Genomic DNA, 25,988 nt, shown 5'->3' on the forward strand with positions numbered 1-25,988 from the left:
ATTGTAAACATTTCCATTACCATCAAGGATGATTTTTGTTGCATTCCAAGACTGCTTTTAAAAATGTAAATGGAGTGATTAAGGGTTGTGGATGGGGCAGAGTGTTATGATTGTAATGAGATCAGCCAGGTGGACCTTATAGAATGAGTTCCCTGATTGGGGCTATTAATCTGGTCCAATCAGGGAGCGCTGGCTGACAGATAAAAACAGGAGTGTCAGACTTCCTGTTCACTCCGACAGCTGGCTCTGAGGGAGTTGGAGGCCCTCCTGTTCTGCTTTTCAGAAGGATGACATTATATGTGATGATTAGTCCTACTAGAAACTTTGACTATATGCAGATAGGGGGTCAAATGCTATTGTCAGAATCCCAATCAGCAATGTCACTGTTACCCCCGAACTTGCCCATTAGCAGCACAATGGCTCAGTGGTTAGCACTGCTGCCTCACATCGCCAGGGACTGGGGTTCGATTCCCGCCTCGGGCAACTCTGTGTGTGGAGTTTGCCTATTCTTTCCTTGTCTGCGTGGGTTTCCTCCTGGGGCTCTGGTTTCCTCCCACAATCCAAAGATGTGCAGGTCTGGTGAATTGGCCATGCTAAATTGCCCATAGTGTTAGGTGCATTAGTCAGGGGTAAATGTAGGGGAATGCGTCTAGGTGGGTTACTCTTCAGAGGGTCAGTGTGGATTTGATGGGGCAAAGGGGCTGTTTCCATACTGTAGGGAATCTAATCTACGGATAATACAGAGGGAGAGGTTTGCAAGACATGATTTTTGTTTGCTTAAAACGGGTATTAGTAAAGAAGTAAAATTCAAATTGCCTAAAATCTACAGAAATCTGATAACACACTTTAAAAAAACAGGACATCTTTCTAGCAATTCCATTTGAGTTAGAGATAGAGGAGCAGTATCAACTGCTGGAATGAGCACTGGAGTACTGTTAGAGGGTGATTGACCAATGGGGAAAAAAGACTTGCAAGAATCCTTACTTTTCTGATAGAATCTACAGTGCAGTATAACAACACTGCACCTTTCAGAACAGCCATACTTGGAAAGTCAACATTTCTCGTGGGATCCTTCATCTCTTCCAGAACTCTACATTTGTTCTAACTGTCAACATTTCATTTGGAAGTCTGCATTTCTCCAGGGAAACTGTGTTTGTCTAGGAGGCTGCTTTTCTCCTGAGAAACTGTACTTGTCTGGTAGAGTTGCATTTGTCCAGGGAGCCTGGTCTAAATCTTTTGACAAGTTACTCATTTGCTACTCCTGTTAAATCATTAATGAACCTGTGGACCCTGGGGAGGTTTTCCTTCAGTGGAAATTAAACTTCTAATGCCAATTTTATACTGCTTAGATTACTGCACAATTTCCTGTGACATTGGAAAGAGATGGCCATATTTCAGCAGATCTATTTGTCCCATACGTACATTGTACTTTTAATAGGGAATTTTTAAAAGCTTTTCATAGCATATATAAAGTCAGCTCAGAAGTGGAAGTCTAAGTAAATCAGTGTCAAAGCACTCCACCACAGCAACCACAACAGTGCTAATATTTTCCTAATACTGTTCAGCCCTCTTTGACAATGATCACCTCACCTCTCAACAAATTCTTTTCCAATTCCAAAGGTGAGTATTGTTTGGGGTAAGGGTAGGTTTGGAGACTATGAGTTATGTCACACAGTGAGCATTGTGGGGATCAGGGTTGTGAGCATTATTAAAGTTTGAGATGTGAGCATTGTTTTGGACGGGAGGGCTGCAGGCTGCGGAGTGATGACTGACCCATTCAAAAACTCTGCATATCAAAATATAAAAGAGTTTGTCTTCAGTTCATGATGAAAAGTAGTGTTTTTTTTTGCGGGAGTTATGGTTCGCCACCAGTATTACCAATTCTACTGGTTTCTGTATTTAAATTAGAACCAGGACTAGAGGGTCCAACGGCTCTGCTCTGCAAGGCCAAAAGCCTGGACTGCTGCACTTGTCCAGGAAGCTAATTTCATGCAAGGATCCTGTTATTTTCAACTTTAACTGGCACTTACAAGCAGATAGCAAAGGCACTTGCCTGAAACCAACAGCACCTTCTTTAACAATGCAGACTGGAGGATTGGATGACATCATTGGTTTCACCTTTGAGTTGAACTGTAACCTGAGTGAGGAAACCACAGCAGGGTTTCTTTAACAAGTAAAATTCAAATGGGAAGGATATCAGAAAGTAGAAGAAGCCATTCAATACAATGGCCCAGACTTCCCAATATCCAGTTAATTGTTTCTGAAATGTAGATGGGAGTTTTGTTGTGGAGACCTTGTGGATCAGAATCTCTGTTAGCAATACGGAGCTCTTTAGTTTTGTGAGAAAAATAATGGATTGACAATCTGTATGACTGCCGTTCCTAGAAATTTTGGATAACTCAGGTTTTTGGAAGCTGTAAGTACAGGGCAACCCCTGTATCAGCAGAATCGTTTTCCACGGTTTCAGTTACCCGCGGTTTGCCACGGCCCGAACATATTATAGGGCACCTTCCAGAACAAAGGACCAGGGACTACTGGGAAGGTAAATTTCCCATTTAAATGAATGGGTTCACTCCTATCCATAGTTTCAGGATTCCATGGTAGGTTTAGGAATGTATCTCCCATGAGTATGGGGGGAAGTACTGTATAGGAATGCTTCCCTGATCTCCAGAAAGTTTAGGCCGCTCCCAATTGGACATTTTATTTCTCTCCATTATACCCGCCTTTCTGAATTTAAGTTCTGCTGTTACCCTAGTCCCTACAATTACCTGATATAAATAAGGTGCTTTAATTCATGTAGTTCAGGAACTGCTTTGATTTCTTTCATTTTTTCAGGCAGAAGTTGGCTCAGCAGCAATTGGGGGCATATTTTTAAGTGACAGGTGAAAGATTTAAAAAGGACATGAAGGGTAACGTTTTTATACAGAGTGTGGTTTGTACGTGGAATGAACTGCCAGAGAAAGTGGTGGATGCAGGTACAGTTACAATGTTTAAAATACACTTGGATTAGTTCATAAATAGAAAGATTTGAAGGGATATGAACCAAGCGCAGGCAGGTGGGACTAGTTTAGTTTGGGATTATGGTTGGCATGAACGGGTTGGACCAAAGGGTCTACTTCTATGTTGTATGACACTGTTTTGATCTCAATCCATTATGAAATGGTGGGATCCTTCTGAAACCAAAACAAACTGCACCAGTCATTAACAATCTTTCCTGAGGGTCTGATCTTTATTCTTGCTAAAATGAGAATTTAGACAGGTATTAACTTGATTCATTTATAAAACTAGAGAATGTCTATGCTGTTAATTTAATGCAAGAATTCTAACTGTGCTCTGTTTCAGGTACAAAGTGGAGAAAAAATCTTTGATCCAGCTGTTGCACAAACGGATGATGGTGAGGGCAGAAACTTCCGTTTAAGAAGCATAACTGTCACCAAGAAATTAGATGCCTGCGTGAGATGATATGCAATTGGAATCAATTACAAAATGCATAAGTGCCTCATTTTAATGGAGATGTCACATTTTAAAATGATGGAAAGTTTATGGCACAGAAATAGACTTTACCCATCATGTCTGCACCAGGACTAGGACTATTTGTATTTAGTATTTCAATTATGAAACTATTGGCTCAGACTTTCCTATGGACAAATACCCTCTTTTTTGTAATGCTGGTACCTACAGCAGAAAAAGGGCATGGTGGGGTAAATCACTTATGACTTCAATTGCTCTGCCCTACTGAATTTAAGACTCATCACAATGTTCCTGCATTTAAGCCATTTTTCATGGACACCACTTAGTCCAACAAATAGTAGGAGGTGATGGCTTGGCTCTAGAGTCATATTGATCATAATATATTTATTAATTGAATTAGACTTTGATTTTTTAAAATGATGCTGCAAATGAAACTCAAGCAACAAACTTTATGTTTGGTTCCACGTCCATGAGTTGCTTTGAAATTCTTATCGACATTAAAGACTCCGTATAAATCCAGGTTGTTGTAACTTACAGCAATGACTTTGCTTCAAAAATACATTATTACTTTTCTTAGTAAACTTCCAAAAGCTATCAAAGAGTCATAAACTGGTTACCATTTAGCTGCCTTCAGAGATAAAAATAAAATCAACTTTAGAAAATATTCAGTGGCCATTTTGTATTAACTTGCTTTATTAATTGATATTTCTTACAGCTTATTTAAATGCACTACTGATCAATTACTTAAATAAGACCTAATAATTGAAACATAGGATGGGATGCACAAATCAAGCCACAATATTCTGAGGTTTACATTTTTTTCTGCCATAAATGAAAAGTGAACTCCCCAATGAAGACTATAATAAGAAGCATTTATTTAAAAATGAAGATTGAACATTGGTGATCATAAAGTTAAACCTCCAATATAAACCTGAAGATTCTGTTTTTGCTTCAATAGAATTCCTGATTCTTTTCATTAATTAAGTTCATGCAAAGAAATGTGAACACAGCTGTTAAAGATTCGTTGTTGTTAAAAATACAAGTGCACAAGCAATAGATATTTTTTGATTAAGGATTGAGAGCATGTATAAACAGAGTCAGCATGGATGCTTATGTTGCAATGGAATCTACCTCTGGACCAGCGGGTCTGGGTTCAAGTTCCACTTACACTGGAGGCAGGTCATAACATGTTTAGCCAGCTGATTAAACAATCTCATGGGTCTTATGACACAAAGGCAGTGTCCTTATCTCTAGACCACAAGGTCTACGTTTCAACTTCTGGAGGTGAATCAGAATATGCCAGGTTAGGGCGATTTAAAAAAAATGTACAAGAGGGTTTGGTTCTGAATTTGATTTCACTGGTTTCTCAAAATGTAAAGTGAGTCAGCTGGGACACTGGTTTGGTAGTTAGGAGGGGGAAAATCTATAATGCTGCATCCTGTGAATAAATATACCAACAAGGACAAAATTGGTGTATTGAATCTATTACCAATGGCTTATCAATTCCCTACTTGTGAAGAAAATCTCGTCTGGATCTTGGGTGCACTGTCTGATTTACCATAATCCTTGCTGTGATGTTTTAAAATCAATTTTCAGTAACATTTGGAATCACTTTGCCACTGGAGGATTAGATGTAATGATATAACTTATACCACTTGCTACCAAATTAACAATGAAGGAAAATCTAGACTATTTAACTTTGTAACATTTTAATTTTTGTTTTTGTTATTTCAATTAAACAGCCTGTTAATATTTTAGCAATGTTGTATAACATAAATATGTTTTCTCTATTGTTTCATAGAATCCAAACAGTGTGGAAACAGGCCCTTTGGCCCAACAAGTCCACACTGACCCTCCAAAGAGTAACCCACCCAGACCCATTGCCCTACATTTACCCCAGACTAATGCACTTACACTATGGACAATTTAGCATGGCCAATTCACCTAACCTGCACATCTTTGGACTGTGGGAGGAAAGTGAAGTACATCCATATAGACACGGGGAGAATGTGCAAACTCCACATAGACAGTTGCCCAAGGCTGGAATCAAACTCTGTTCCCTGGCAGTGTGAGGCAACAGTGCCAGCCACTGTGCCACCTGTAATACAATCCACAAAACATGCTGCTCATATTAAACTAGTCACTTGTTTCAGTGAATCATTACAGTGTAAATGGGATGTTACCAGATGACAACATTTGTTCTCTATGTCTAGCCATAGATCATTCAGACCTGCAAGCCTAAGTCACCATTCAATAAGATCATGACTAATTGGTTAGTATTTCAAATTCCCCATTCTCATCTACACCCAAGAACCCTTGATTCTGTTGTCAAACAAGAATCTATAAACCTCTGCCTTAAAAGATTTAATGACCCTGCCTCCACTGCCTTCTGAAGGATAGAGTTCTAAAGTCACACAATCGTCAGGAAACAAAACAATCTTGTCTTTGTCCTAAAAAGACTACTCCTAATTTTAAAGCAGTGCCCCAAGTCTTGTACTGATTCACAATACAAAACATTCTTTTCACATCAATCTTGTCAAAGACCATTCATGAGTTCATACACTTCAGTCAAGATTACTACTTGCCTCACAGCAGTCAGGAAGAGGAATCAAATCAACACCTGTAAAACAGATGTGGAAAGGACCCAAAGGCAGTGGTTTTGGTCTTTCCAAATTTAAATGCAGGGAATTTATGCTCATTAAACACTGGAAATCAAACACTCAACATCACAAATCACAGTCAGCAGAAGGATTGATTGATACCACATGCATAGGCTAGGTTTTGCAGGACACTGGATACTCTCGACACCATGTAAAAGCCAGCAGCATTAGTTTGAAGCAGTTATACTGCAGCCTAATTTGTTTGCTCCTGGGATGACCTTCATCATATATTTTGATCTTTGGTTTTGCACTTCTCTTTGTAGACTAGGACTTTTTTTTTTCTGAGCCTTGTGATTCTTCCACTTTCAAAGAGGTTAAACCCCTTAATATTTCCTCTCTCACTATGCTTATGCTATCCAATATTTAGCATTCCCCCTCTTCAACCACAATATCTACATCCTTCTATTTTGTGAAGTGATGGAAAATATTCTCTAAGAATCCTGTCCACATCTTCTAACTCCTCACACAAGTTATTTTGTTGGTCTCTAATTGGTCCTACTCCTAATTCATTAACATCATGGTTGAACTGTTTGTGTTTTGAATTCTACATTCTCATCTATTCCCCAATAAGACGTGATTCCCTTGCCTACCAAGAAGCTTTCTAACTCCACCTTAAAACTATTCATTGACCCTGCCGCCACTACCTGCTGAGGTAGATCAATTACCTTATTTCTGTAAGAAATGAGCCAAATCAACTGTTGTGTGTCATCATTACTCCACTGGAGCTGACAGCAACTCCTGGAGACCATTTTTTAAAATCATGAGGTGCATGGATCAGGTAAATAGCCAACGCTGTTTTCCTAGGGTAGGGGAGTCCAAAACCAGAGGGCATAGTTTAAGGTGAGATGGGTATGATGTATAAAGCACCTGAAGGGTACCTTTTTCACACAGAGGTGGTACATGCTGCCAGAGGAAGTGGTGGACACGGGTACAATTACATTTAAAAGATATCCAGATAGGTATATGAATAGGAAAAGTTTAGAGGCATAAGGGCTAAATGCTGGCAAATGGGGCTAGGTCAGATTGGGATGTATGGTCGGCATTGATGAGTTAGACTGAAGGGTCTGTTTCTGTACTGTGTGACTGTATTACTCTATATAGGAGCAGAGGTAAGCCATTCAGCCAATCAAGTCTGCTCCACCATTCAATAAGATCACAGCTGATCTAATAATCCTCAATTCCACTTTCTTGTCTTTTGCCCATAACCTATGATTCCCTTAAACTGGCCGTTCTGCTCGAACGTGTGTTTCATTAATGCAAATTCACTATAACATGACTGACGAACTGGGGACACTATTTCTAAAGCACAAACTTTTAAAGCATATATTGGTTATATCGCGATTCTGGCCCTGTTAGTTGAAATGGTGCTGCTATTACACTATTTCCTTGTAACACTGGATTGCACAAGAACAGAACTACAACGTTACAGCAGTTAGCACTGTTGCCTCATAGCACCAGTGACTTGGGTTCGATTCCAGCTTCGGGCAACTGTCTCTGTGGAGTTTGCACATTCTCCCCTGGTTTCCTCCCACAGTTCAAAGATGTGCATGTTAGGTGAATTGCCCATAATGTTCAGGGCTGGGGGGCGGGTTTGTGGGATATGGGCCAAGTGCTGGCAAATTTATTCAGGATATCTGGTCAGCATGGACGAGTTGGACCGAACGATCCGTTTCCATGCTCTAAGAAAAAGATTCATTACATGTGGAATGATCCACAAGTTTTTTTTTTAAACAAACAACTGCAGAGGCTGAAAATCTGAAGCGAAACAGGAATTGCTGGAGAAACTCAGCAGGTCTGGCAGCATCTGCGGAGGGAGAAAGCAGAGTCAATTAAGATTTCGAGTCCAGTGACCCTCCTTCAGAACTGTATCGCGGATTTTCTTTTCGCTTCCGCACCACGGCATTTACAATAATCATATGACGCTGCTTACTATTATCCAAACCGTGCGGGATGGGTTTGAGTTCAATGTTCAAATCCAGCTAATTGCATTACCATCCCAATCCCGCTTCTGGTCCTGGTCGGGACGGTTGGACGTCGCCAACGGCGCCTGCTGTCTCCAAGGCAACAGCACGCGGTGCTCGGCGCGCACGCATACGCGTGACGTCACTTCACCCGCCCACGCCCCCCAGCCCGACCTCCGGCGCGGCATCGTCGGTTGGTGCGCCTGCGCACTGGGCCCAGCTCGTCCGTGTGTGGTTCCCGGATCCTGGTGGCGCCGGGTGTCTCTTGTTTTCAGGGGGCAGCGGGCGCCCGCTCTTGACCGCCTCGATGGACTCGCAGCGGGTAAGTGCCAAGGCCTGAGAGAATTAAGTTCGCCCTTGGAGAAACCCTGCTCGTTTCGAGATGGAAACAGAAATTGTTGGGGGGTGGGAAAGCTCAGACGATCTGGTAGGAGAAAGCAGAGTTAATGTTTTGAGTCCGGTCATCCCTTCATCAGGACTGTTCTTTCCAAGCCTTCCTCGTTGCCTATCCACCAGCAGGGTCTTAAGCGGTAGAAAGGGTCAGGGGCTGGTCATCCCCGAACCAGGGCGACTTATTTTTTCTCTCTCTCTCTCTCTGTCTCTTCCACTATCTGCTCGCCGACCCTTCCCTCACCGATCCTCCCCCTCCCCTCGCCGCTGCCCCCTTCCCCACCCCTGCACCCCTTGCCCCTTGCTGCCTCCTCTTCACCCTTTGCCACCCCCTCACCCCACTGCTTGCCACCCTCTTCGCATCCTTCTTCTCTCTTCCCTCTATTTCTGGTTAGTTCATTTGGGTGTATTTCAGTTTTGCATCAGTCGTGTGATTCATTTGGTTGAAATGCCTGGGTCTTATTTTTCAGCCCTCATTTTATTTGCACTGAGGATCTTAACAATTGGATGAGTCCTTGACCTTTTTGTGTTCAGGTTTAGAAAGGGAACGGGGGGAGTTTGGTTATTGCTATCCCCAACATCTTGTTGCGGAGCAATGAAAATGCTGCATCACTCTGGTGTGTAAGCAATCTGCATCTATCCTCAGTGGCTTTGGCAGTCATTGGTTTAGAGGATATTAGACTTGCAGTGAGATCAGTCGTGGGAACTAATGTAGGGTGGTGGCTGAGTTGTAAACCATTTGTTGCAGTGTTGGTTCACATTGTATCATTCAGTGCTTTAAGTACTTATTTGTAAATATTTGTATTTTGGGTTGTAAAGTTACTTGCATGGGAAGTGCTATTGCTCTTTTTGGAAGTAGTTAATTGGACAGATGTTTTCCAATTTTTGAAGACTGCTAATGTTTATGATCTTGTTTAGTTATTGTTCAACAACAGTCATGTCTTGAAACAGTATTAGCTTTATTTGAGTAGCGTATAGCAAAGACCATTTTGATATCATAAAACGTCAGATTTGAAAGCAACTCAACTTTATCTCAGTGTTTGAGCAGTCTTTTTAAAGACCTGTACCAAAGCCTAATCTATATGTAGTCTGAACCAAAAATGGAATGACTACGGTCTGATTCAACTGACAGTGACGAATGCATTTATAAGATTAATGGATTGGCAGATTGACAAATCTCTGCTCAGTATATTTGATACTGGCAAGAGTATTTGGCAGTGAGGAGCTTAGCTTTTAAGATTCAGAGGATATGATTAGACCCTCTGTTAGTTTGTTCATGTGGATTGAATTAAATTTGCTTGGCTCTTGAATATTGGTGCAGGGGCCTTTATTGGTGGTATTTTTGACAGTCTATCCCATTTTTTGCATTGGGCTTTTGAAAATCTGCAGTGATGGGGTGGTAGGACTGAAAAGATGGAGTGAGTGAGACTGGCAATACCAACATTGTTTTTTTTAGTGAAACCTGACCACATCTGTATTCCAGCCATTAGTGTCCCATGCTCTCAACTAGCATGCACACAAGTAAAACGACTTCTAAGGGGAAAAATTAAATGATGTAAAAGTGTATGTAAAGGGGGCCAGTGAATATTCAATGATGAGAGAATATGAATTATTTGTGTATCATGCAAAGGAGACTTGACTGCTCAATGCCTTAACTCTGTTTTTAAACCTGCTTTGGAAAATTACAATACAACTGATTAAGCAAGTGCAAACCTCTGTCTAATATCACTTGCAATTCACTGAGAGTGATAATTGAGAGAGAACCAATGCAATGATTAAAACAAATCAATTGTAGTTATGCATGTCAGTGGGTTGAACTTATTTTGTTGTAGATTTTCTTTGCACTTGATGCTTTTCTGTTAGGTCTTGTCTGTTGCCTGAATTACCCTATGGAGGTTTACTTGACCTTTCTGTCATTTTAAATGCCAGGATCTAGTGACTGATTTGGTATATAGTTTAATAATATACTGAAGATTTAATAATTGTGAAAAGCAAATAATTGATAGGGTCAAATGTTGATTAGGAATTGTACCTTCAAACACTTTTATTTTAGCTGGAGATTGATGCATATAAGGTACAACATAAAGGATTAATATTCAAGGTGTGACTCATGATGTTGGATATACACATGGATAAACTGTGATTAATGCACAGGAAGCAAAGACTAAGGATAAATGTGGCATTTTCAAATTGCCAGGCTGTTGCTTGTGGAGCACCATTAGAATCAACAGTGGTATCTATTATTCATGATTTATATTAATGACTTGGAAAAAGGACTTGAGTAATATAGCTAAGTTTGCTTACAATGTAAGGTTAAGTGAAAATATAAACTGAGGTGGCCGGAAAAAGGTAAGTAGATGAAGTGAGTAGGCATCAAGATCATAGTATAATGCGAGGTTACTCACTTTGGTAGTCAGAATGCAAATGCAGATTTGAGTTGTGAAATTTGTATATGTTAATGTTATGAGGGACTTTGTACTTGTTCGAAGAGCACAAAGTCAGGATTCAAGTGTAGGTGACAATTAGAAAGGCGCATTTCCCCTTCTCTAAGGAAAGATGTAATTGTATTAGGGTCAGTTTGTAAAGGTTTATGCTTGTCTTAAGATGAGAGTCTGAGTGAAATTGGGCCTATACTTTCAGAACCTAAGAGTGAAAGGTGATTTTGTTGAAATATATAAGATTCTGAGTAGACTTGCTAGGTTAGATGCAGCTTGTATTTCCTGGACAATATGGGTGAGTAGTTTCATTCCATGATTTAAAATTATGAAACTCTCACTTTGAACGCAAGACCCTCTAGTTAAAATTGACCATGTTTTAATTAAAAAAGGTTGTGGAAATTGGTGAGGGCTAAAGCTTTTACATCTGCTTAACTTGCATATATAGCATTGCATGAAAAGTTTCCAGCTCTACATCAGATATTGATATTAGTTCATAGATCGTGATTTTTGTTTTATTTGGATGACCTATTTCTCTTTTTTTATATAGGAAGCATTGCAAAGAATTATCACAACACTGGCAAACAAAGATGACGAAATACAGAATTTTATTGAGACATTGAACCATACTTTAAAAAATGTTCAGGTAGTATTTTTAAGTGTATTTTCTCCAAAATTGCATACATGTACTCATTCAAACTTTTTTCCTGTACTCATATCCATAGTTTAATTGTCTATAAATTAGTATTTGGTTATTGCAATTCAACTTTATGCAAATCTACCCAAGTAAAGGATGATGTAGACAAATTGCTGAATAAGTTTAGAGTGGTGCTGCCAAAGCACAACAGGTCAGGCAGCATCCGAGGAGCAGGAAAATCACTGTTTCGGGCAGGAGCCTTTCATCAGGAAGGGCTGATGAATGGCTTCTGCCCGAAGTTCAATTTTCCTGCTCCTCAGATGTTGCCGGACATGCTGTGCTTTTCCAGCACCACTCTAATCTCCAGCATCTGCAGTCCTCATTTTCACCAAATTGCCAAATAATACTTGTCAGGATGTTGCTATGTGGCACTTAGCATGGTGATAATGCTATTCAGCATGATAGATGGTATTCTCATTGAATGCAGGAGGGGGAATCCAGAACTAGAGGGCATAGGTTTAGGGTGAGAGGGGAAAGATATAAAAAAGACCTACGGGGCAACTTTTTCACACAGAGGGTGGTACGTGTATGGAATGAGCTGCCAGAGGAATGGTGGAGGCTGGTACAATTGCGACATTTAAGAGGCATTTGGATGGGTATGTGAATAGAAAGGGTTTGGAGGGATATAGGCCAAGTGCTGTCAGGTGGGACTAGGTTAGGTTGGGATATCTGGTCGGCATGGACGGGTTGGACCGAAGGGTCTGTTTCCATGCTGACAATCTCTATGACTGTGCGGTGGTCATTCTTACCAATAGTCATGGATAGATGCATCTGGCAGATTGATTAGGGTGAGGTAAAATAATATTTTTTCTCTAGTTGGATCCCTAGCCTGCGATGAGCAGCTATTTCCTTTAGGACCCAACCAGTTTGATTAGCGGTGCTGTTGCTGAATCATTCCTTGGTGATGGACATTGAAATCCCACACCAGAGGACATTTTGCACCCCTGCTTCCCTCAGTACTTGGTGCTCTTTTATATAGATGAACATTGATTCATCAGCTGAGGGAGGACGGTACATGGCAATCAGGAGATTTCCTTGCTGTGTTTAACTTGAAGCCATGAGACTTCATGGTCTTTGGGAGTCAATGTTGAAGACTCACAGAGCAATTCCTTCCCCATTGTATACCACTGTGCTGTCACCTCTGCTGGGTCTGTGCTGCCAGTGGGAAATATCCCAGGATGGTGATGGTGGTGTCTGGCCTATTGTCTGGAAGGTTTGGGGGTTCTTGTGGTGCCGTGGTAGTGTTCCTAAGTTTGAACCAGTAGACCTTGGTTTAAGTCCTAGAGTTGTGTCATAGGACATCTGAACAGGCAAATATCTATCATGTGCCTCAGGAATTCATAAATGAACAATAATCATGTTGGGGAGAAGATTTCCTGAATAAACTGCGGGTCAACTAATTTTCATGAAATGAATGCCTTGTCATGTTCCATGTCAAGATTCTTTTATGCTTTCCTCAGAGCAGGTTGACCCAAGATAAGTATTTCACGAGAAGTGAAAGGATGTTGTTTGAAATGGCTTACTCCAGCTAGTTCACATGAATTACAAATATTTTACCTGAGCACGTTCCTTAATCTTCATCACTTGATGAAATAGGGAAGTTCATGGCCTGAATGTGTAAAGTACTTGCACTTAATACTGTGCAACTAAAGGAGTCATCTAATGAATTGATCAAAGGACTAAAACATATTGTGCTTAGTTGATTCACAAGAGTTTTTACAATACCGGAGACCATTCGGCCCATTTTGTCTGCTCTGGTTGTCTGAGTGTTTTGGCTTAGTGTCAATTTCTTGCTGTTTCCTTGTAACCCTGCATGTGGTTTCTATTTAAATATTAATCCATTGTCCCCTTGAATGCCGCAGTTGAAACTGTTGCCAATACACTTCCAGGCAGTGCTTTCCAGACCCTTAATACTTGTATGAAAAAGCTTTTATTCTCCTCTTGTATTTGCTTTTTTAAAAAAATCAAATCCTTTGGTTTGAGCCCTGTGGTGAGCGAAAACAGTTTCTTCTTACCTACACTACCTGCATCTTTTATGACATTTTATACCTCTATCAGGTCTGCTCATGACCATTTCGCTAAGGAAAAAAGTGCCAATTTTTCCAAAGTATCCTCAGAGATTGAATTTTTCATGCTGGAACCCTTCTCATGAACCTCTGCTATATACTCTCCCATGTATTCAAAGTCTTTTCTACAGTGTGCACCAGAACTTGTTGATATCATCTTTTTTCTTCTTTGTGTCGTAGTACTGTCATGTATTATTTAGAAGATCATGCCTATTTGCTTTGGGCTGTTCACATGATACTCCAAGTCACAACTGAAGCGCCAATTGATTGTTTCTTGGGAATCCCATGAATTCTTCTCTCATTAGTTGTTTCAGTTTTGACTACTGTGAAAGAAAGTGAAGACTTGTCATTATATTGTACTCATCAGTTGTATTGATGCTGTGACTAGTATCTGGAATATTCAAAATTTAGCATCATTGCGTATTCTATTGTGTTACTATTGAATACTCCAATTTTTCAATGAAGACTACATGCCCAGAAATTTTCCAGGGCAAACTGTCAACGAATCCAATGGATTCTCTTCTTGAGAACCAAACATCAGTTGGAGCAGGTTGCCTGCCCATCTAAGACACAAACCAATATCTCAAATGCTGATCCAACAATTTCCAATCTGAAAACTGTCAATCTTTGATACAATATATTAAAATTTATGTTGCGTTCTTCTATGCATTTAACCAGTTGTTAACTCCGGTCTAAGAAAGCACTGCTGCCTCACAGCGCCAGAGACCCGGGTTCAATTCCCGCCTCAGGCGACTGACTGTGTGGAGTTTGCACATTCTCCCCTTGACTGTATGGGTTTCCTCCGGGTGCTCCGGTTTCCTCCCACAGTCCAAAGATGTGCAGGTCAGGTGAATTGGCCATGCTAAATTGCCCGTAGTGTTAGGTAAGGGGTAAATGTAGGGGTATGGGTGGGTTACGCTTCGGCGGGGCGGTGTGGACTTGTTGGGCCGAAGGGCCTGTTTCCACACTGTAAGTAATCTAATCTAAAGCTGCACTGTGCTTCAGGAAACTAACAGACCACCTTTTTTGTAGATTTCATTAAGGATCTCTCTTGAAAAATCCAAATTTTTTTCAGTTCAATTAGTAGTAATTTATCTCTCAAAACACTTTTGATTTTAATTCTTGTAGGAAGTGACAATGTCAAGACCAATTCTTATTTGTTTTCATTTGACAGTATTGTAACCCATGTCTACGTAACCACTTCATTCATCTGCTGGTGATGTGGCTCCATCTCTGGAAATGAGGGTAATTTTTACTCTCATGATTTAAATTTTCTGTTGTTCCATTTTCCATAATAGCAACTAATCCTTTGGCTATTGCTATACATGTTCAAGCAGACTGAGCTTCAAGGGGTTTACCTTCACAATTCATAACGCAAATGTGATGCAACTCCATGAATATGAGATTGTAGTCAGACTTGCTGTAAAATTCCTCTCTAGTCTCCCTTTTAAATTGCTGTTATTCCCATTTCTTTCATAATCTGAAATTTGAGTTTGGTCTGGAAATTAAGAGCTTCCATGATTCATTAATCTCATTTACCAAATAATCATTGTCCAGTGTTGTCTACAATATTCCAGCTGATACCTAAGCTGTGGTTAATAGTCTAGCATGGGTTCAGTTTTTTTTAGATTAGATTACATACAGTGTGGAAACAGGCCCAGTTATTGTGTTCTTTTCCTCACCATATCATGTTTGCCACATCACATTTAAGAATTTGTGTATGGGCTTCAGCTTGTGATTTCATATTTTCAAAATTGTCACGTTTAGCATGCAGTCTTCTCACATTCTCCACATTTTCTCTCCCCCCCCCACACCCCCAAGTGTGCTTCATTTAATATTTCTCAATATTTAAGTCTATATGCATTACTTATTTCACCATTCTGTCATCCTGAAATCCATGAATTACTGTATATCTTTCTTTCAAAGACTGGTCAAAGCATTTTGAAATGAATTGAGTATAGAAGCTAATACGAATTGATTATATACAGGCAAAAGAAACATTAGTCTTTTAGTATCTCTCTCTTTCTGGATTGTTTATTTGCTGATACCAAAATTTGATTGTGACTTCTATTTTGAATAAGGAGCTAATTCAGCATATAGGTAAGTTTAAAAAGTTGTCTTTTACTTGCATTTTTCATGCAGGTCAATACCACCAAAGTGATGATTGACTTAGAAGAAGAGTTCGGTGCTCTTCAGGCTACTCTGGATGAGATGAAAGCTAGTATGGTGAACAAAATTAAACAGGAACAAACATACAAAAGCCAAGAACTCCAGGTAAAAGCTGTTCTTCAAGACAGACTTTTTGTTTTTTGGGAATATCCAGAATAATTTATATCTGTATATTTGTGTTTAGTTGAAACCAAATTAATAATTCCAAACTGCTAATTTTTCTGGCTACCCAAAATTCTAACATTGATTTCAACTCAAATTGATTAGAATACGTCCTTGACTTAGAGTAATAGAGATGTACAGCATGGAAACAGATATCCTAAATTAACATAGCCCCATTTGCCAGCATTTAGCTCATCCCATTAAACCCTCCTTTTTATATACTAATCCAGATGCCTTTTAAATGTTGTAATTGTACTAGTCTCCACCATCACCTCTGATCTTGTGAACTCTTTTCATTACTATGGTACCAATGACATAATTCATGTGGTTTTGGCTTCTGTGTCAATTTAATGTTTGAAGTGGCAACACTCCGTATTCCATGCTCTGTGGCAGTACTGTCTACTTTGAAAATTTCTGAGGGAAAAAAATAAAAGATGCTGAACATGTAAATGGGTACCAAGTATTTAAAGTCATTGTAGTCCTACCAGACCATACGGCTGCGCTCTCATTAGGGAGACAAGACTGGTGATGGTTTATGCTGAGGGTCACCGGATCTCAGGTGAGGGGAGCAATTGCGAAGGCAAGTCTTTTGTGCTAGAGTGGGAATTGAACTCACATTGTTAGCCTCACAAACCAGCTGTCCAGCTAACTGATCCCCAAATGGCTACCACTGTGTAGTGCATGGTGATGCTGCATGTGGCACCCGCACTTCATATCAAACCTCTAGTCTGCTGCTGTTTATTTCCAGAATATTCCCCGGTTAAGGGCTCATTATTCTATCAAATCTTTCCCTGGAGGGGATAGGGGCAGCCCAAAGAACCGCAGATGATGAAATCAGAAACAAACAAGTTGCTGAAAATTTCAGCAGGTCTGAGAGCATCTGGCATCAGAGAAAGCAGTTTGGAGTCCAGTGACCAAAATATGGTTTCTCTCCAGAAATGCTCCCACACATGAGTTTTACAACCAATGATTGTTCTTGTTTCTTTGGAAAATGTTTGGTAAATAGCTGGTCTGAAATAATCGTGCTGTATATTGAATGAGCTAACTGTGAAGGCCAATGAGAGAAAGGATGTTATTAAACTGGAAGGGATGCAAAAAATATTTACCAGGATGTTAACTGAGTTTGGAAGGTTTGAGTTATTAGGAGATTCTCTGACCTCTTTCCCTGGAGGCTAATGGGTGATCTTGTAGAGTTTATAAAATCCTGAGGGTCATAGATAAGATGAATAGCCAAGGTCTTTTGCCCAGGGTAGGGGAATCCAAACTATTGGGTATAGGTTTAAGGTGAGAAGGGAAAGATGTAAAAGGGGCCTGAGAGGCAAATCTTTTACACAGGGAGTTGCATTTATGGAATGATCTTCCAGAGGAAGTGGGCGAAACGAGTACAATTAGAACATTTAAAAGACATTTAGAAAGATACGTCGATAGGAAAGATTTAGAGGGATACGGGCTAAATGTAGATAAATGGGACTAGTTTAGTTTAGGAAACCCTGGTTGGCATGGACAAATTGGGCTGAAGGGTCTGTTTCGTGATGTATGACTCTGCAAGATATATGAAGTGTACAAAAAAAGCCATGCATCCTTCAAGCCATTTCAGTAAAACCAGTGATTCTTCAGGCTTCAGATTCAGATGCAGATGCACGTAAAGCAGGAAAAGAAGTAACTGGCCTGTCACATGCAAGGGGAAAAGATTCAGCTAGGAATTTTGCACATGTTGGGAGACTGTACCTGAGCTAGGTTTACATGTGACGTACTGTCTACATCAAAACAATGTATGTCAATAGCAGAGTCAGCATGTTTTTGCTAGCATCTGTCAGATCGTGAGTGCAGTGTACTTTGGAACAATCTATTAATGTTCACTGACTTTCATTTGTCACATAAATGCTTGTTACCAAACATGATGACTTGACAAATTTGCACAGCATTATCTTGCAAGGCTGTAATGCTGGGCTTGAAACCTGCGATTTCTAATATTAAGCATTCCAATATTACTCTGACATTTCCAAATTTGAATTCAAGAAATTATATGTTGTTTTTCCTGATGCCTGTCTGCAATCTTCAGCTAGCTAATTTTTTTTGTTAAAAACCTGAATGGTTCTTGTGCCACTCAAGGAATGGGATCTAATGTAGGAGCAAATGCTGGGCTCTGTACTGGAAACAAAAAATGCTGAAAATTACTACAGGTCATGCAGCAGGAGAGAGGGCAAGCTAATATTTTGTGTCTAGGTGATTCTGGAGTCTAGACAGTTTTTTTTATTTTCAAGGGATTGGACTTGTCTGATCTGGACAGGTTCGGACAATCTTGGCATTGTTAAACCCACAAAGTGCTGCTCACTAGAAATGCCTAAGAGTTAGCCCATGAACTAATTAAGCATTTGGCATCTCAATTCTATCAATCAGTTAACATTTCAGATACTATTACAATGCTAGTGTATATGCTAATTTCTTTTCCAATTCATTGTAGCCCCTCATGCCACCTTTCCTATCTAGCAGAAGTATGGTACAGTGGTGAGCATTTGAATTGAATAAGCCAATGAGCAATGTGGTGAATAATTCCACAGATTTACTACTTGGAGAAAAGAAATTTCTTCTCCTTTCTGCCTTTAAATAGGCAACCATTTACTCTGATATTGTGACCTCTGGTCCCAGACTCTTCCACAAGGATGAAAAACAATGCATAGTTACTCTGTCAGGTTTCCTAAGAAACTTGACAAAAAAATGCTAAAAGAATTTTTGAGAAGGTTTGTAGCTCAGGTTGATGATAAGTATGTAAGTTAGCTTGCTGAGATTGAAGGTTTGCTTTCAGACGTTTCGTCGCCATACTAGGTAACATCAGAAAGTCTCTCCATTTATAGGTCTTGGTTCTTAAGGTGGGTGATGTCAATTCCAGTTCTCTTTTTCAAAGCAAGGTAGATGGGATCTAAGTCGATGTGTTTATTGATGGAGTTCTGGTTAGAATGCTATGCCTCTAAGAATTTTCGTGTGTGTCTCTGTTTCGCCTGTCCTAGGATGTGTGTTGCCCCAGTCAAAGTGGTGTCCTCCTTTATATGTATGGAAACTAGTGATAGTGGGTCATGTCTTTTGTGGTCATTTGGTGTTCACGTATCCTGGTGGTAAGTTTCCTGCTAGTTTGTCTGATGTGGGTCTTTTTAAGAGTTCTTGCATGCTGTTGTGTAAATGACATTAGTTTTGCTGGTAGTATCTTATGGATCCTTTAGGTTCATTCATGTTAGTGTGTTGGTAGGTTTGTGCGCTACCACAAGGGGTCTGAGTAATCTGGCAGTCATTTCTGAAAAGTCTTTGATGTTAGGTAATGTGGCTACAGTTTTTGGTTGCATTGTCTGTTTCTGAGGAATTGGTGGATTATGTTTATTGGGTATTTTTTCTTGAAAACTTTGTACAGATTTTTTTTTCTTCTGTTTTTTGTAGTTCTTGAGTGCTGCAGTGTGATGTAGCTCGTTGAAATAATTTCTTGATGCAGCTCTGTTTGTGGATATTGGGATGAAGCAATCATTGAGCTAACTTACATACTTCTGCTAAAAGAATTGCAGATGTGAAAAATCTGAAACAAAAACAGAAATTGCTGGAAAATCTCACTGATGCTGCCAAACCTGCTGAGATTTTCAGGCAATTTCTGTTTTCGACCCGTACAAACTAAATGTTTCAATAATGTTGACTCTTGTTACAAGCCAATCTTTCCTACCCAGTATCAACTTAGTTAAGCTTCTCTATACTGCCTGTAATGCAAGTACATCTTTGTTTTGTTAAAGGAACTAAATATGTTCAGTTTTCCAGGTGTGGTCTAACTAGCTTGTCTTGAATAGCTTTAGCAAGACTTTCTAATTTTTGTGCTCCATTCCTATTGAAATAAAGGCCAAAGTTCCATTTGCCTTCCCCATTGGCTGCTGGACTTGGGTGGTAGCTTTTCATGATTCATGGACAAGGACTTCTAAGTCCTTCTGTTTCATTACTTTCTGTAGTCGTTTTTATTTGAATAATGTTCAGCAGCTCTATTCTTTCTGAAAAAATGTATAACCTTGCATGTTCCCATATTAAATTCCATCTGCCAAGTTTTTTTCCCCCCACTTGTTTAACCTGTCTATATTTCTTTACCAGCTGTTTGTCATTTGCAACTCTTGCCTTCCCACCTATTTCTGTATCATCCAAAACTTGGCATTAGTACATTTGCTTTCCTCATCCAATCATTAATAAGTCTTGTACATAATTGTGGCCCCTGGAACTGATCCTTTTGGCACCATAACTGTTATAGGTTGCCATCCTGAAAATGTACCACTTATCCCGACTGTCCTTCTATTAGTAATCCTTTATCCTTGCTAATATACTACCATCAACACTATGGGCTTGTACCTTATTAAGTAGCCTAACATGTAGTATCTTACCTGACATTTTCTGGAAATCCAAATATATTGAACCCACTGTTTCCACTTTGTCCTGCTTGTTACAACCTGAAAGAATTATAGTAAATTTGTCAGGCATGAAGCCAAGCTGACTCTGCTTAATTTATATTGTGCAATTACATCCTTTAAAATAGATGCTCACATTTTCCTAATAACAGACATTAAGCTAACTGACCTTTTTTCACTCCCCTTTTTAGGTATACGTTACATTGGCAGTTTTCCAACCTTCTGGGATGTTTTCAGAATCACTGAATTCTTGGAAAATTGTTGCCGGTGCATCCATTTATCTGTGTAGCTTAATCATTTTCATGTGTCCAATAGATTCAGGATACTTAGAATCATAGAATACCTACAGTGTGGAAGCAAGCCATTTGGCCCTTTTGAGTCCACACTGAACTTCTGAAGAGCATCCCATCCAAAACCACCTCCCTGCCATATCCTTTGTAACCCTGCATTTCCCATGACTAATTCACCCAACACATACGTCTGTAAACACTATGGGCAATTTAGCAAAGCCAGTCCACCTAATTTGCACATCTTTGAACTGTGTGAGGAAACCAGAGCACCCAACAGAAACCCATGCAGCTACAGGGAGAATGTGAAAGCTTTACATGGATAGTCACCCAAGGGTGGAATCAAACCCGAGTCCCTGGCACTGTGAGGCAGCAGTGCTAAACAGTGAGCTACTTTGCAACTCCATTGTTGTTTCGTCAGCCCTATTCTAAGGAGTCAATGTTCAGTTTGGCCTCTAGTATTGTTATGAAGATGTGGGTGTACTGTACCTTTTAAAAGCTAGCAGAACTACCTGACAGCACCAATTGTTCTGAACAAGATATAATGCAACCTTTTGGTCCAGCAACTAATGTAGCTGGTTGCCTGGAGATAAAAACAAATTTGAATTAGGCCAATCAGTTTAAATTACACCCCCAAAAAAACAAACTCCAATCAAGTTTGAATTTAGTATATTAGTATTTACTGTGGAAGAAGACATGGAAGATATAGAATGTAGGGAAATAGATGGTGGCATCTTGAAAAATGTCCATATTACAGAGGAGGAAGTGCTGGATGTCTTGAAACGCATAAAAGTGGATAAATCCCCAGGACCTGATCAGGTATACCCTAGATCTCCGTGGGAAGCTAGGGAAGTGATTGCTGGGCCTCTTACCGAGATATTTGTATCATTGCTAGTCACAGGTGAGGTGCTGCAAGACTGGAAGTTGGCTAACATGGTGCCACTATTTAAAAAAAGTGGTAAGGACAAGCCAGGGAACTATAGACCAGTGAGCGTGACATCTGTGGTGGGCAAGTTGTTGGAGGGAATCCTGAGGGACAGGATGTACATGTATTTGGAAAGGCAAGGACTGATTAGGCATAGTCAACATGACGTTGTGCGTGGGAAATCATTTCTCGCAGACTTGATTGAATTTTTGATGAGGTAATAGAGGATTGATGAGGGCAGAGCGGTAGATGTGATCTATATGGACTTGACTAAGGCATTTGACAAGGTTCCCCATGGGAAACTGGTTAACAAGATAAGATCTCATGGAATACAAGGAGAACTAGCCATTTGGATACAGAACTGACTCAAAGGGTAGAAGATAGAGGGTGGTGGGGGAGGGTTGGTTTTAAGACCAGAGGTCTATGACCAGTGGAGTGCCACAAAGATCGGTGCTGGGTCCACTACTTTACATCATTTACATAAATGATTTGAACCTGAGCATAAGAGGTATAGTTAGTAGGTTTGCAGATGACACCAAAATTGGAGGTGTAGCGGACAGCGAAGAAGGTTACCTCAGATTACAACGGGAACTTGATCAGATGTGCCAATGGGCTGAAGTATCGGATGGAGTTTAATTCTGGTAAATGCGAGGTGCTGCATTTTGGGAAAGCAAATCTTAGCAGGACTTATACAATTATAGTATACAATTAAGGTACTGGGGAATATTGTTGAACAAATAGACCTTGCATGCAGGTTCATAGCTTCTTGAAAATGGATTCGAAGGTAGATAGGATAGCAAAGAAGGCGTTTGGTATGCTTTCGTTTATTGGTCACAGTATTGTGTACAGGAGTTATGAGGTCATGTTGTGGCTGTATAGGACAATGGTTGGGCCACTTTTGGAATATTGCGTGCAATTCTGGTCTCCTTCCTATCAGAAAGATGCTGTGAAACTTGAAAGGATTCAGAAAAGATCTACAAGGGTGTTGCCAGTCTTGGAGGATTTGAGCTATAGGGAGCGATTGAATAGGCAGGGGCTGTTTTTTTCTGGAGTGTCTGAGGCTGAGGGGTGACCTTAGAGAGGTTTATAAAATCATGAGGGGCATGGGTTGGATAAATAGACAAAGTTTTGTTCCCTGGATTGGGGAGTCCAGAACTAGAGGGCATAGGTTTAGGGTGAGAGGGGAAAGATATAAAAGAGACCTAAGGGGCAACATTTTCACGCAGAGAGTGCTACGTGTCTGGAATGAGCTGTCAGAGGAAGTGGTGGAGGCTAGTAAAATTGCAACATTTAAAAGGCATCTGGATGGGTATATGAATAGGAAGGGTTTGGACGGATATGGGCCGGGTGCTGGCAGGTGGGACTAGATTGGGTTGGGATGTCTGGTCGGCATGGATAGGTTGGGCCGAAGGGTCTGTTTCCGTGCTGTGCCTCTCTTTGACTTTGACTTTTAATATCGTCAATAGAGTCAATGATGCAATCTGATGCTTTGGGGTATAAGACCGGGAAAAATTGAACAGTTGGGGGAGAACTGACAAAAGGCCAACAGATATAGACTGCTAGTCAGAACTGTTTGAGAGGGCCTTTCTGGAGAAGGAGTTTGCACAGAGAAAAACATCGACACTGACTTGGAGAGCAAATCTGCAAAGAGAAGATTTGACAGCTGGATGGTTTTGAAATTTGAATTTTTCAGTAAATCTTAAATGGGGGTTTTATTGGACTAGTATTATAGAAGGGCAAGTAAAAGATGTTAGTTTATTATTCCCTGTTATATACTTTTAAGAAATAAAGTTGTTAATTGTTCAAATAGTTCTTGGCCTTTTGAATTTTCACATTACTGCATGGGATAAATCTTTTGTGTTGCTGGTTTAAAAAAAGCAGTGAGGTTTATCCCATGTCGTAACAGTATATTTAGAGAAGCTCTTGCTGTCTGAGTTGGTATTAGTTGCAAGTTTACCCTCAAAGTTTGTTTTCTTCCTCGTTATTAATTTTTGGTCATTTTAGTTTTTAAAACATTACCAACCCTCTTGTCTGCCACAAATCTTTGCCACATTTTATGGTAATTTGATGGTGTTCTGAATTTCCCTGGTTAACTGTGGTCGACTCATCCCCTTCCTAGAATCCTCCTTTCTTAGGGAACTTTTCCAGGAATCTTTTGCACTCAACATGTTAACTCTGTTTTTCTATCCACAGATGCTACCAGATCTCTTGACTTTCTCAGTCACTTTGTTTTTGTTTCAGATTTCCAGCACTCCTTGATTTTATTATTATAAAGACAACCAGATTGACACTTTAGAAGTGTTCTGTAAAAGACAATCTCAAAAACCGTTAACCATTGTTAACCAAATTGACTTTGAGTATTAATGCATGATGAAGCCAAATGAATTTTTAGACAAATTTGAGATGAAGTTTGTTTCCTAAACATTGAGTGCAGCATTTTGAGAAGCAAGTTGAGGTTGACCTCTATTGGACAAGTTTTCCTACTTACAGTATGGTATAAACCAGGTCAATGGATTGTAAGTGTGACCTTGCCATATCTGAAGGACTGCTGTTTGGAGTTGTTAGGGTTTGAGGAGGACTTAAAACACTGTTCACACAAACTGAAAATGGCAACAATGTAATTTTGTATGCAGACTTCTCTTTCTATATTTCATTGAAACATAGAAATTAGGAGTAACAGTAGGCCCTTGAAACATAGTCATAGAGAATGTACAGCATGGAAACAGACCCTTCGGTCCAATCCGTCCATGCCGACCAGATATCCCAACCCAATCGAGTCCCACCTGCCAGCACCCGGCCCATATCCCTCCAAACCCTTCCTAGTCATATACCCATCCAAATGTCTCTTAAATGTTGCAATTGTACCAGCCTCCAACACTTCCTCTGACATCTCATTCCATACACGTACCACCCTCTGCGTGAAAATGTTGCCCCTTGGGTCTCTCTTATATTTTTGCCCTCTCACCCTAAACCTGTGCCCTCTAGTTCTGGACTCCCCGACCTCAGGGGAGTCTATTTACCCTATCCATGCCCCTCATGTTCCATCATTCAATATGACCATGGCTGAGCATCCATCTCAGTACCCTGTTCACACTTTCTCCCCATGTCTATTGATTCCTTTTGGCCTTAGAATATATCTAACTCTTTTAAAAATATTCAATGTTTTGGCCTCAACCACTTTCTTTTGCGGAGTATTCCCTAAATGCACGACTCTCTGGGTGAAGATTGCAATCTTAAATGGCTCACCCCGTTTCCTTAAACTGACCCCTGGTTCTGGACTCTCCAGTTATCAGGAATATCCTTCCTGTGTTTACCCTGTTGAAAGTTTGAGATTCTTCTGAACTTAATTGGTTATTGCAATATTCACTAAAGATTCTTCATATATCAGCCCTTCATTCCCAGGAATCAGTCTCGTAATCTTTATTGTACCCCCTCAATAGCCAGACCATACTTCCTCAATAAGAAGGTCAAAGGTATGTGCACTATTCCTAGTGTGAGCTTACCAAGTTTCTGCTAAATTGCCTGCTCCTGTACTTGAATCTTCTTACTAGGAAGACCAACATACTATTTGGTCCCTTCAGTCCCCTGCTGCAACTGCATGCTTAGCTTCAGCAACTGCTGATCAAGGACATCGAGGTTTCATTGTGTATCCTCCTTTCCCAATCTATAGCCATTCAGATAATATGCTTCCTATTTCCACCACCAAAGAATCTCCCATTTATCCACATTGTGCTTCATCTACCATGCATTTGCCCACTCACTTAAATTATCCAAATCACACTGAAGAATCTTTGCATCCTCCTCACAGCTCACCTACCCAGCTTTGTGTCATTTGCAAGCTGAGATATTACATTCAGTTCATTCATCTAAATTGTTGGCATACATTGTGAAAAACTTAGATCCAAGCATTGATCCCTGTGGTACCCCACTATTCATTGTATGCTACTGTATCTCTGCCAACCAGCTCTCGAGATGTCAATATACTATCCCCAATCCCATGAGTTAACAGGAGTTGATACTAATGTTAATAGCTAATGCTTAAGTGAGATGTTATCAAAACCTTTTTAAATTTCAAGAATATAGGAAGCTAATGTTCCTTCTGGCCAAGACGCCTATGACACTAGAATATTATATTAATGGATAATAGGTAGTGGATAATTGAGGTAGCATAGAACAGGATACTGGTAACTGATTGAATGTGTCAAAGTTTATCAGGCACAGAAAATGAGTGGTTGAACAGAAAAGCTTGTGAATTCTTAAACATATCATTCATGTTTTCCTTGTCCATAATGCTGTGATTTTAATTAACTTATCTTTGGAATTGTACCTCAAGTAGCACTG

At 40.1% G+C, this 25,988-nt stretch overlaps 2 protein-coding genes across 12 annotated transcripts in view; both read left to right on the forward strand.

The window, feature by feature from the left end:
* Positions 1 to 5,238, forward strand: part of rassf6 (Ras association domain family member 6) — a 72,396-nt gene extending 67,158 nt beyond the window's left edge. For both annotated transcript variants that reach the window (XM_043719296.2, XM_087994590.1), the window contains exon 12: positions 3,343 to 5,238. In XM_043719296.2, the coding sequence (XP_043575231.2) occupies positions 3,343 to 3,418 (76 nt within the window). In that variant the 3' untranslated portion in view covers positions 3,419 to 5,238. The remainder of the gene's footprint in view (positions 1 to 3,342) is intronic.
* A 3,029-nt stretch (positions 5,239 to 8,267) lies between these two features.
* Positions 8,268 to 25,988, forward strand: part of fsd1l (fibronectin type III and SPRY domain containing 1-like) — a 61,690-nt gene continuing 43,969 nt past the window's right edge. For 5 of the 10 annotated variants that reach the window (XM_043719357.2, XM_043719384.2, XM_043719375.2 and 2 more), the window contains exons 1-3: positions 8,270 to 8,414; positions 11,468 to 11,563; positions 15,823 to 15,954. In XM_043719357.2, the coding sequence (XP_043575292.2) occupies positions 8,400 to 8,414; positions 11,468 to 11,563; positions 15,823 to 15,954 (243 nt within the window). In that variant the 5' untranslated portion in view covers positions 8,270 to 8,399. Of the gene's footprint in view, positions 8,415 to 11,467; positions 11,564 to 14,854; positions 14,926 to 15,822; positions 15,955 to 25,988 lie in introns of all 10 variants that reach the window. The other 5 variants (XM_043719428.2, XM_087994610.1, XM_087994613.1 and 2 more) reach the window with 3 other exon arrangements.

Source organism: Chiloscyllium plagiosum, unplaced genomic scaffold (genome assembly GCF_037043375.1).
Source record: "Chiloscyllium plagiosum isolate Xiang-an unplaced genomic scaffold, Cpla_swu_hap1 HiC_scaffold_2, whole genome shotgun sequence".
Classification (NCBI taxonomy): Eukaryota; Metazoa; Chordata; class Chondrichthyes; order Orectolobiformes; family Hemiscylliidae; genus Chiloscyllium; species Chiloscyllium plagiosum.